This window comes from Oncorhynchus gorbuscha, linkage group LG20 (genome assembly GCF_021184085.1).
Source record: "Oncorhynchus gorbuscha isolate QuinsamMale2020 ecotype Even-year linkage group LG20, OgorEven_v1.0, whole genome shotgun sequence".
NCBI lineage: Eukaryota > Metazoa > Chordata > Actinopteri > Salmoniformes > Salmonidae > Oncorhynchus > Oncorhynchus gorbuscha.
The window spans coordinates 1,172,433-1,185,501 of NC_060192.1; the positions used below are offsets into that span (position 1 = coordinate 1,172,433).

The window sequence follows — 13,069 nt, forward strand, 5'->3', positions numbered from 1 at the left end:
TAGGCACATACTTGAACATGGATAATGTACAAAGTCTGAATGCTTCGTGCTTATTGGTCGCGACGTGGTTGTCAGGGTGTGTTTACACAGAACTCTGATCTAGAGTATTTTTCTCCCCTCTGGGGGGGCTTACAAGTCTGGAAGGCGGCGTATACTAAGGAGTCCACACAATCACATTATTGTCTTATTAAATGGGTCTGATTTTCACCAATCCAATGTAGAAACTTCCCTCTGTGTGAAGCATGTCTTTTGGTAGAGGCCTTGGTTTGATTGCGGTGTGTGTGTGTTTTAACTACTACTTTCTCCAATGTCTTCCACTGGCTTCCCTTTCACTAGTGAGTATTACATTCTTCCTCATTTCTTAACACACCATTCGCTTATACCAACAATTGATAACAGAGAACTGACTTAGCTCTGAAACTTTTGATTTAGCTGCAGGCGTCCGCATATATTTAGCATTGAATGATTGACTTTGACCAGCCGAGCCCATCAGATCAATCCATTTCTGCTGCTGTTGTCATTTTGAGTTGGCCATCTGGTGCTCAGGAAGCTCTGCTGTCACTGCAACTTGATGACAGCTAGGACTGCCGTTCATCCGATTGAATTAACTTGTCTCTGACTGGCTATAGACTCAGGATGGGCTTTTGACTGTAAGGCTAAACGTTGTCTTTTTACTAATTCTTTTGCACACTTAAAAACAGGATACTGATGTTGTGCATAAGTCTGATTGATTTGCTTGTGGTTGATATTGAATTGAAAATATTTCAAATCTATGTCACCATTCACCTTTAAGCTTATGCTGCCAAATGTACACTGTCTTTTGGAAATCCTGTTAAGAAATTATTTTTGAAATGTTTTATTTTCTGTGCTGATATTTGTGCTCATTTTCTTTCTCTACAGGTGAGGATTAAAACCTGCCATTCCATCTAGTCATAGTATATTTGCCGAGACTAACTATCCTGTCCAGCATGTGTCCTGGGTAGCATCGCGCCTCCGATAGCATGACCTGTACTGTATATGTAACCTGTACTGTATATGGGTACAATGCATCTACAGTACATTCACAATTATGTAAAAGATGACCAAATAGTAAGTGGAATGAGATGGTATAGGAATGTGGGTTAGAATGGTTCGAGGGTTTTTCTTTCTATTAATTAGACAGGGGAGCGATGATTCCATTTTGGATTCTTCCATGTCCCTGACAGGGGAGCGATGATTCCACTTGGATTCTTCCATGTCCCTGACATTCCTGACAGGGGAGCGATGATTCCACTTGGATTCTTCCATGTCCCTGACAGGGGAGCGATGATTCCACTTGGATTCTTCCATGTCCCTGACATTCCAGACAGGGGAGCGATGATTCCATTTGGATTCTTCCATGTCCCTGACAGGGGAGCGATGATTCCACTTGGATTCTTCCATGTCCCTGACATTCCCACCTGCATTAAGAACCTTCTTCCCAACTTCAAGATTTCACATCAGGTGAACTATAGTAGTTTTCTATCCATGTACAACATGGATCTGTGCCCTCCAGCTGGAAGTAATAATAATAATAATAATATATGCCATTTAGCAGACGCTTTTATCCAAAGCGACTTACAGTCATGTGTGCATACATTCTACGCCATGCAGTTTTTCTAGATTTCTATAGTAAAATAATATTGTGCAATACTCCTTGACATATTAGATTTATTTTAAAGACCTATACTACAGTATCACAAATACTATTTGTGTTCTTCACTGATCAGAAATATTTCTCAATGACATTGTGAATTTGCACAATATTGGTCCAGGACATACTGAGGTCTGCTGAGTGAACTGTAACAATATAACCACTCCACTACTGACTATTAGTTGTGACTCGTGACAAACAAGACAGTGACTTGCAATATAGCTGTGTCCTATACATGTTGAATAAAACTGTCCCTTTTTGTCTTAGCAATGTCATGCAAGTTATAGAGGCATCACAGTTCAACTGCAGCTTCAATCTGCTGAGAGCTGTTTTAACTCACTATGACTGATCATGATCTGCACAAAATGATTGTAACATGCATCACAGGTTGGTTTCTGTCTAATAAACCATTTATTGGGGTCAATCCTTGTCTTGTAGCCGGAGTTTCGGTCTGTAATATAACTTACTTTCCCTCATTGTTTGACACCAAATCTACAATCAGTCTGTGTTTGGATGGATGTATTACTGTTCACATATCTGCTATTATGGAAAAATACTCAATTAAATTGGGAATAGAACTTTACTTTAGTACTCCTATGTTTACCTTAAATATAAATGCAACATGCAAAAATGTTTTTTACTGAGTTACAGTTCATAAGAAAATCAGTCAATTGAGAAATGAATTAGGCGAGAATCTATGGATTTCACATGTATACATCTGTTTCCCACAGATACCTTAAGGTAGGGGCTTGGATCAGAAAACCAATCGGTATTTAGTGTGACCCTTTTCCTCATGCAGCGCAACAAATTTAGTTGATCAGGCCTGTGGAAAGTTATCCCACTCTTCAATGGCTGCGAAGTTGATGAATATTGGCAGGAGCTGGAACACAATGTTGTTGAAGTTAAACCAGAGCATCCCAAACATGCTCAATGGGTGACATGTCTGGTGAAAATGCAGGCCATGGAAGAACTGGGACATTTTCAGCTTCCAGGAATTGTGTACAGATCCTTGAGACATGGGGTCGTGCATTATCATGCTGAAACATGAAGTGATGGTGGAGGATGAATGGCACGACAATGCGCCTCAGGATCTCGTAACAGTATCTCTGTGAATTCCAATTGCCATCAATAAAATGCAATTGTGTTTGTTGTCCGTGGCTTATGCCTGCCCATACTATAACCCCACCTTCACCATGGGGCACTCTGTTCACAACGTTGACATCATCAAACCGCTCGCCCACACACCATACACGTAGTCTGCGGTTGTGAGGCCGGTAGGACGTACTGCCAAATTCTCTAAAATAAAGTTGGAGGTGACTTACGGTAGAAAAATGTAAATTCAATTCTCTGGCAACAGCTCTGGTGGCCATTCCTGTAGTCCGCATGCCATTTGTCCCTCAACTTCAGACATCTGTGGCATTGTGTTATGTGACAAACATGCACACTTTAGTGGCCTTTTATTTTCCATGTAATTGATCAGTGCCAATTTTAGCATGCAAATCTTGGTGGGGCAAAAAAAATATATGTATATGCATGCCAGTAAAGCCACAACACTAATACTGTGACAAATGATGCCCACAAACTGTTAGGGCCTACATAAAGCTATCCTAACAGCAGAGTTTTATTTTCACCACCATGGAGTGAATCCTTACCACTGCTACACCTGGCTATCAGCGGAGCCTTGTCTGGCAGAGAAACAGTTCCTTCAGCCTCATTTACTGCCTTTTTAAAACAATCGATGATATGGTTGACTTGCTTAAACAAATGTAAAAAGTTTGGCGTAAGGGAACAATGAGCGGATCATTTCTACTGACAATGAGTTAGCTAAGACAGATGTAGTCAAAAAAATGTTTTCTACACTTGAAATGTACAGCGACAGAATTCAGAACATGGGCCATTCTTACAGTATTTTTGCAGTACACCAAGTCAGAACCGTAGGATAAATAAAGGGGGTATATAAACAGACCGTGAAAGCTCATCATATTCGATGATATTTCTCTAAAACAGGCTATAGGCTACATGTGCACCACCATCAAGTCAGAACAGTAAGCACATGGGCTACTAACAGCTTACTACACAGCATACACTTAGTATTACTTTCTTAGCTACAGTATACACATCTCCCTGACATATTATATAATTTATGCAGCAGCATACAATATATTTTTGGACTCACCTTGTGCTGAACAGGAAGGTGGCCCAGCACTTCTTGTGTGCACATTTTGTCATCAATGTCTGGCATTCTCTGGATTTATGGTGTTTTCAAGACAACTGGGAACTCGGGGAAAAAACACGGTCGAATCATGATGTCAGTGATCTTCAGGTCGGAGCTCTAGAAAGAGGCTCGAGTTCCCAACTTGGAATTCCGAGTTGGATGACCATTCAAAACGTATTTCCCCTGTCAGAGCTCGTTTCCAGTTGTCTTGAACTCAATGAAGTCTGAGATTTCCCAGTTCTGAGTTCCCAGTTGTTTTGAATGCGGCAGAAGTCATGCTGTATTGACAGCATGACGTAAATCTATGCTGTATTGACAGCATGACCAGTGTATTCAACCTTTCCTGGCCCATGATGTTGAATGTTTATCATTTTAATCTTGGAAAAGAGACCCTTAAACCCAGACTTGGACCACACACCCTCTCCACCGAATAGCAGGCAGGGGAAGCAAAATGGTGATTGCTTTGCAACGCTTGCAGTTAGCCACTGATTCCTTCCAAACCACTTATTGTTGAATTTGCGATTTCCAACTTGTTGTGTAATGTTTATGTCCAATGGCTGATGAGCACCGATACGTTTTTATCTATAATTTATCTTCCAATGCCAAGGATTGAAAAGGATTTGCCAATAGATTGTCGACTTAACTCATGAGGATGATTGCTTGTCTAGCTTGCTAGCTAAGATTTTGAAAGTATGATGTTGACATAATCATTCCAACCAAAGCAACGGGAGATATCATGTGATTTAACAATTTTATCTGTGGCAAATGACCTTGAACCTTCTTGGATGGGCACTTCTAACGTAAATCTATGGCAGCACCCAAGGGGCTTACATTTTCTAGCTCTCTCTGTAGATGTTGCGGTGACATAGTGTCCCCATGATTGACCTAACACTGAGCCAGGCACGGCACAACTAGAGAAGATTACCAACCCCTACACTCTGTATTTCCGCTAGCTGCCCCTCCACCACAGACAACACTGAGCCAGGCACGGCATAACTAGAGAAGATTACCAACCCCTACACTCTGTATTTCCGCTAGCTGCCCCTCCACCACAGAAAGCACTGAGCCAGGCACGGCACAACTAGAGAAGATTACCAACCCCTACACTCTGTATTTCCGCCAGCTGCCCCTCCACTACAGACAGCACTGAGCCAGGCTGAAACATCTGCATTTGGGAGCTGCCGTACTCAAGAAAGCAAAGCGAAACCATGTTTGTATGAGGCTTTATGAACTCAATATATATATTGTTTACATTGTTTGCCAACTGATATGTGACACGTATTAATGCCAAACTAATGTACAAACAGGCTAAACATGGTAAATGTCTTGGATATTTTATTTCAGCTGATGAAACATGGGACCAACCCTTTACACGTTGTGTTTATATTTTTTGTTCGGTGTATATTGTGGATTTGAAGTGAGAAAAATCATTAGCCTACTACTGTATGCACTTTAGGCGAACAGCCACAGGGTGGCAGTCTGGTGTCATTTCAGGAATGCCGACGCTCCCACGTGTATCACACCTGCACGGCAGGTTGATTTCAACCACTGTGGCTTATTATAATTGCCATTTCTTAGTTTATTTGAAGAGAGAACACAATAATACATTTGAACACCTCTTTATACCATCCAAGCTGCAATGCATAGAATATAGACTACATCCACGAGTCTCGACTAAATATTTTGCTTATAGGATTGACTGAAATATCAATAAATTATCCTCCACCGGAACAATGTATTATTATTATCTGAAAATGGAATAATAATTGTTCTGTGGTATACTGTTGAATACATCCATGCCCTGTCTCTTTAATTGAACCGAAACCCGAGTGTGGCCACTGTCAATCATGTTGCGTCTGGTCCCTCCCTTTCCTGCAGCCTCAGTCTCCAGTGCGAGATTGAGATGGGAACACGAAGCGCAACCACAGGAGAGGAACGGGGAATGTCTGGATAAACTGTACATTGACACGGAACCGCGAAAACGTGGGGTAACAAGGCAAAACAAATTAGAATTAATTATCAATTTCGAATAGCAACAGGAGAAAGGATTTTTTGTCGTGGGAAAATTATATCGTTCTCGGGTTTCTCTCTTTTTTATGCCATTCTCCTTGGACGCTGCTGGTACAAAGGGCTCGGAACAACTGGAGGCGATAATGGAACAGGGATGTTGTCATGTGAATGAACGAGGATCATCAATGATGGAATAAAGTGAATTGAATAAGAAAATGTAAAGTAAGTAGTTGCAGAGCCGTTATCACTTTCTCATCACACGGAAGACCCAGATCCGCTCTAGATCCTGATCATCCGCTCAGGAGGACAGATGCTGTCATTGTGTCGAGACAGATTTTCTCATTCTGCAAGTGGCCTTTCAGGAATAATGCAGAACAGGCGTTTGACTGGAAATACTTCTATTTCTATGGTTGACAATACAATATATTTTTGTCTGCGAAATCGGTAAAGACGTGACAACAGTTAAAGTGTCCGTTTTTGAACCGCTTTATCATACCGTTAAAAAAATGAATGTTTTTTTTCTATTGTAGATTCTCTAGGTACATTCCGATTTTCCCCTGTTGGAAACTGGATGATAGGCGAGAAATACGGCTACTGGTGACATCACCCGGGTCAGATCTGTATTGCTATACAGTAAATGTCAACAATGGTGGAGCCGGTGGGATTTATTGAAGCGTGGAAAGCTCAGTTTCCCGAGTCAGACCCCCCAAAGATGGAGCTCAGGTCGGTGGGGAGCATTGAGCAGGAGCTGGAGAAGTGCAAAGTCTCCATCCGGCGGCTGGAGATGGAGGTGAACAAGGAGCGCTTCCGTATGATCTACCTGCAAACACTGCTGGCTAAGGAGAGGAAGAGCTATGACCGCCAGCGCTGGGGCTTCAGGAAGGCCCAGATGAATGAGGTAGGGGACCAGGCAGGGCTGGGCGCTGAGTCTCAGCAGCCACACGTACAGGAACAAGGGGAGCGGAGCCGGTTCCAACCGGTGGGGGAGGCCAGGTCCAAACAGAGACCCCCTACAGCCCGGAAGTCAGCCTCCCACGGTGACGAGCTGGAGCTCCAGTCTGCCTTCGAGGTGCTCCAGCAGGCAGAGCCCTGCGAGACAGACGGCCTCTCGCCCTCCAAACAGAAAGGGGGTATCTCCCCTCGCCGTCCAAACCCACCCTCAAACAAGGACCTAGCGTCTGACCCCAATGACAAGCTTGGCATGGGGCTGGGGGTGGCAGCGCTGAGGTCCAACTTCGAGAGGATCAAGCGGGCCAACTCTCACTCTGCCGGGGATGGAGGGAAGAGCCAGGAGAAGCAGCAGCAGCAGCAGCCCTTCTACACCAACATGGAGTTTCACCATGACAGGGGCCTGGTCAGGGTCAACGACCGAGATGTCTCTGACAAGATCAGCACCCTGGGCAGCCAGGCCATGCAGATGGAGCGCAAGAGGTCCCTGCACTCTCTGCCAGGCAACCTGGCCACTGTGGCAGGCGAGCTCCGCACCCGTCCTGTCTACAGGGGGCGCTCTACAGAGAGCACTTGTGGGTACGATGCTGAGTATGAGGACGGGGACCCCAACCCACGCCACCCCAAGACCAACGGGGGAAAACAGCCCCCTCCACCCCCATGGCAACCCTCTGACTTCCAGCCTTACACCAGCGTCTACGTGGGCGGGGTGATGATGGGCGAGGGCGGGGGGGATGGGAAAGTGGCCGTCACCATGAGGGACCACGTTGGAGACGAGCACCACCTGACCTGGCCCCAGCGCTCCTACTCTCCCGGGAGCTTTGAGGACGTGGGGGGCGGAGGCGGCGGCTACACACCAGACTGCAGCTCCAATGAGAACCTGACGTCCAGCGAGGAGGACTTCTCGTCTGGCCAGTCCAGCCACGTGTCGCCCAGCCCCACCACGGCCTACCGCCGGCCTTTCAGGGAGAAGAGCCGCTCGCCCTCGCAGAACTCACAGAACTCCCAGCATTCTATTGACAGCAGTAGCCCCCCCACGCCACAGTCCCAGAAGCGTCCCCACCGCCAGCAGGGCCACGTGGTCATGTCCGAAGCCACCATCGTGAGCGTCCGTAAGACCGGCCAGATCTGGCCCCCGCTCGACCCGGACACCACGCCGACCAGCAGAGACCCTCATGACGGCAGTTTCCATGGAGACCTGGGTGAGTGGCCGCCGCCCTCTAATTCTTAGCTCTAGTTGCTACTCGGTTCCTGTCTGGAGATTGAAGAGGCAGTCCCACGCTGACCGTTGCCTGGCAGCGTTGATTGACTGCCATGTAAGGAAGGAGTGAGGATGGGCTTAGAGCCTCATCATTCGCACTGGTAGGATTTAGAGCATCTAAATCAAAACCAACGGTTGCCATTTTTTTAAGTTGACTTAAATCTCACAACTGCAGGTCCTTGCATTGGTGCCGTTGATTCTCAGGTGTAGTTTCTGGTACTTAAAATGTCAGGTTTGACCTCTTGACTGAGACGACCCATAGAAACCCGACTAAGTGCCTGCACTGAGTGCTCTCTTCATTGCCTGTTCATTACACAGTCATCGAGCCACTAAGCCTTGTGAGACATGGGCTCCTCCTAAAAATAGCTGAACAATGAATTGTCAGCATTGTTTTCTTTTGTCTGTGTGAGCAGCTTTTCCCCTCATTCACTCTTCTCTCTCGGTGAATTTTGACACTTGTCTCCCCCTCCCTGGTCTCGGAGCAGGTACGTTCGTTGTGAGGGCTATTAGAGGGCGGCAGCGTAGCCTAGTGGCTAGAGCGTTGGACTAGTAACCGGAAGGTTGCGAGTTCAAACCCCCGAGCTGACAAGGTACAAATCTGTCGTTCTGCCCCTGAACAGGCAGTTAACCCAATGTTCCCAGGCCGTCATTGAAAATAAGAATATGTTCTTAACTGACTTGCCTGGTTAAATAAAGGTAAAAAATAAAAAAAGGGCTACATGAGCCTCACCGAGTAGATGTGCTGTGTCTGTGAGCCGCAGCCAGACAGGGGAGACAGAGGGTGCATCCTAAATGACACCCTATTCCCTATGTAGCGCACTACATTTGACCAGGGCCCTATTCTCTATGTAGTGCACTACATTTGACCAGGGCCCAACGCTAGTCAAAAGTGGAGCACTGTATTAGGGAATAGGGTACCATTAGAAACAGGCAGAGAGAGAGGCTTCTGACATTTCTGAAACACAACTAGCTTTTTTTCTAGAAGCTTTTACTGGAGTCCTAGACAAAGAAAGCTATATTTCCCCCAATCAGGTTCAGTATCTTTAACCTGTTTGTAGCCTCGAGGCCCAGTTACTGCCCAGCTAACAGAGCAGGTTAGCCGTTTGGCTTGGAGCTAGAGGCGTGGGCGCTATGCTTGGCTCTAGCTGCAGCGTTGTCTCCTTCTGGCCCGGTGTCTCTGGGCTTTCTGCTGACGAAGTGAGTGGCGTTTTAGCGCCTGCCCTCCCGCCGCAGCCCTGGCGGAGCAGACAGAGCTGCGGGCCATTGGCAGCGGGCGCCCTTTACTGTGCCAGGATGAGCCCTGTGTGTGTGTGTGCAGAGAGGCAGATAAGACTGTCTTCTCTGAGGGGGAAGGGGGGGGACAGATGCACACTAACCCCTCTACTTAGGGTGGTGGCGCCAAATCTGGCTTGCCTACTACCTACTTAAACTGCATACTGTGTACTAATCGTACTACATACGATTTAGAATGTACTGTTTAGTAAAAACAAATGCTGTGGGATAATCTGGATTTGAAAATGTATGGAATCTGTTTGATCAAGCTTCAGGGGATGGAGAATGGGAGATGTTTTCAGTTAGCGGTTGAACCGTCCTGAGTGAGGATGGTGATGAAAGTGATGAGGATGAGCAAAGCGGTGGAGGAGGAAAATGACGAGGGTAAAATGATTATGATGGGGAGGAAGAGGAAGGGGTTGATGGTGAAGATGATGAGTACGGCTGAGGCAGATTGCACGGCTGATTTGGGGCTTCTCACTTCACTGGTCAGGGATGGGGGTCTGTAGAGAGGCACAGATGGGACGAGCTCTCCCGTTGCGTAACAGAATACACACGCACAAACACACACACACACACACACTCATACTCTCACACATATCTTGGGTCTAATACGCTGTCAGCAATGTGTGTGTGTGGTTGCGCGTCTGTGTGTTTGTGCCGAAGCGTACATGCATGTGTTGTGAACAGGTGCTGGATGTTGTTTGTTCGTACTGTAGTTAGCTGGGCTGTTTCTTCGTACTGTAGCTAGCTGAGCTGTTTCTTCGTACTGTAGCTAGCTGGGCTGTTTCTTCGTACTGTAGTTAGCTGGGCTGTTTCTTCGTACTGTAGCTAGCTGGGCTGTTTGTTCGTACTGTAGTTAGCTGGGCTGTTTCTTCGTACTGTAGTTAGCTGGTCTGTTTGTTCGTACTGTAGTTAGCTGGGCTGTTTCTTCGTACTGTAGTTAGCTGGGCTGTTTGTTTGTACTGTAGTTAGCTGGGCTGTTTGTTTGTACTGTAGTTAGCTGGGCTGTTTGTTCGTACTGTAGTTAGCTGGGCTGTTTCTTCGTACTGTAGTTAGCTGGGCTATTTGTTCGTACTGTAGTTAGCTGGGCTGTTTGTTCGTACTGTAGTTAGCTGGGCTGTTTGTGTTCACAGGGAAGTGTTCCTCTAGCAGAAGGTTTTTCTCCTAATGGCTGCTCTGATTCTGGAGAGAGAAGGTACTGTCTCTGTGGATGATTCAGGCCGTCTGCTAGCTAGGACTTCTCTCCTCCCTCTCTTCTTCCTCTCCTCCACTCCGTGATCTCTCTCTGCCCATGGTAGATGGTCTTATTGCTGTAAACAACAATAGTAATTGTTCGTTCATGTCCGTTTGGCCTATTGAAGTGGGTGTTGTTCAATCCAAGATGGCTGCTTCTTTCGAGCGAGAGAGAGGAGAGCGAAAGAGAGGAAAGACAAAACATCTCGCTCTCAGTGCTCTCAAGTACAAGTGTCATTCAATGGAGAAGTAACCAGGAGAAGCTCGGGCTGAAACAGAGCTTTGTCAGTGGAGCATCAGTAAAGCAGTGGAGAAGTAACCAGGAGAAGCTCGGGCTAAAACAGAGCTTTGTCAGTGGAGCATCAGTAAAGCAGTGGAGAAGTAACCAGGAGAAGCTCGGGCTGAAACAGAGCTTTGTCAGTGGAGTGTCTGTAAAGCAGTGGAGAAGTAACCAGGAGAAGCTCGGGCTGAAACAGAGCTTTGTCAGTGGAGCGTCTGTAAAGCAGTGGAGAAGTAACCAGGAGAAGCTCGGGCTGAAACAGAGCTCTGTCAGTGGAGCGTCTGTAAAGCAGTGGAGAAGTAACCAGGAGAAGCTCGGGCTGAAACAGAGCTCTGTCAGTGGAGCGTCTGTAAAGCAGTGGAGAAGCTCGGGCTGAAACAGAGCTCTGTCAGTGGAGCGTCTGTAAAGCAGTGGAGAAGCTCGGGCTGAAACAGAGCTCTGTCAGTGGAGCGTCTGTAAAGCAGTGGAGAAGCTCGGGCTGAAACAGAGCTCTGTCAGTGGAGCGTCTGTAAAGCAGTGGAGAAGCTCGGGCTGAAACAGAGCTCTGTCAGTGGAGCGTCTGTAAAGCAGTGGAGAAGCTCGGGCTGAAACAGAGCTCTGTCAGTGGAGCGTCTGTAAAGCAGTGGAGAAGCTCGGGCTGAAACAGAGCTCTGTCAGTGGAGCGTCTGTAAAGCAGTGGAGAAGCTCGGGCTGAAACAGAGCTCTGTCAGTGGAGCGTCTGTAAAGCAGTGGAGAAGCTCGGGCTGAAACAGAGCTCTGTCAGTGGAGCGTCTGTAAAGCAGTGGAGAAGCTCGGGCTGAAACAGAGCTCTGTCAGTGGAGCGTCTGTAAAGCAGTGGAGAAGCTCGGGCTGAAACAGAGCTCTGTCAGTGGAGCGTCTGTAAAGCAGTGGAGAAGTAACCAGGAGAAGCTCGGGCTGAAACAGAGCTCTGTCAGTGGAGCGTCTGTAAAGCAGTGGAGAAGTAACCAGGAGAAGCTCGGGCTGAAACAGAGCTTTGTCAGTGGAGTGTCTGTAAAGCAGTGGAGAAGCTCGGGCTGAAACAGAGCTCTGTCAGTGGAGCGTCTGTAAAGCAGTGGAGAAGCTCGGGCTGAAACAGAGCTCTGTCAGTGGAGCGTCTGTAAAGCAGTGGAGAAGCTCGGGCTGAAACAGAGCTCTGTCAGTGGAGCGTCTGTAAAGCAGTGGAGAAGCTCGGGCTGAAACAGAGCTCTGTCAGTGGAGCGTCTGTAAAGCAGTGGAGAAGCTCGGGCTGAAACAGAGCTCTGTCAGTGGAGCGTCTGTAAAGCAGTGGAGAAGCTCGGGCTGAAACAGAGCTCTGTCAGTGGAGCGTCTGTAAAGCAGTGGAGAAGCTCGGGCTGAAACAGAGCTCTGTCAGTGGAGCGTCTGTAAAGCAGTGGAGAAGCTCGGGCTGAAACAGAGCTCTGTCAGTGGAGCGTCTGTAAAGCAGTGCCACTGAACAGATGATTGGATTGTTTACATTCAGTTAGCTTTCTGACAGACCCACTTCCTCATGTACTACATGCATAGTCTGAAATAGACCTTCATCTCACTAGCCAATGATATTTTCTTCCACAGCGATGGACACTGAAAGGAAAGACTTACATTTCTGAAATATGGAACAGGAAAATTGGGACACACTGACGTAAACGTCGTCGAAAGAGTGGGGACAGAGATAGCCACATGGAAACTTAAGACTGAGAGAAACATTTTGAGCTGAAAGCGGATGGAAGTGTTCAGGCGCGATAGAGAGCTCATAATCTTGGCCATAAGTAGGTGGGTTTTAAAAAGGAGAGAAAGAGGGCTACTCAAATGTAAGGATTATTTTAGGCAGCCTATGTTGGGTTTGTCCAATTCAAATGATCCTCTTTGGTGTACCGATGGCCTCTTAAGCTTCATATCATCATCTCTATGACCTATTTCACATGGGTCGGGGGTAAGTTGGTAAAACCTGCATAATGGGTGGAATCGTTTAGGCAATCTTTCTCATTATTTAACATGTCTATTGCCAGTATATTAACCATCTTATTGCCATTTAGTCTATGTGTTAGCCTTGTGTCAGGCTTTGTCATGTTTTTATTTTTTTATTTAACCAGGCAAGTTGAGAACAAGTTCTCATTTACAATTGCGACCTGGCCAAGATAAAGCAAAGCAGTTCGACACATAAAACGACACAGAGTT

General features: G+C 46.6%; 1 protein-coding gene across 2 annotated transcripts in view; it reads left to right on the forward strand.

Annotated features, from left to right (window-relative positions):
- Positions 1 to 5,790: 5,790 nt before the first annotated feature.
- LOC124006825 (breakpoint cluster region protein-like) overlaps positions 5,791 to 13,069 on the forward strand; it is a 151,001-nt gene continuing 143,722 nt past the window's right edge. Inside the window, exons 1-2 of one of the 2 annotated variants that reach the window (XM_046317004.1) lie at positions 5,791 to 6,119; positions 6,428 to 8,047. In XM_046317004.1, coding sequence (XP_046172960.1) covers positions 6,535 to 8,047 — 1,513 coding nt within the window. In that variant the 5' untranslated portion in view covers positions 5,791 to 6,119; positions 6,428 to 6,534. Of the gene's footprint in view, positions 8,048 to 13,069 lie in introns of both variants that reach the window. The other variant, XM_046317005.1, reaches the window with a different exon arrangement.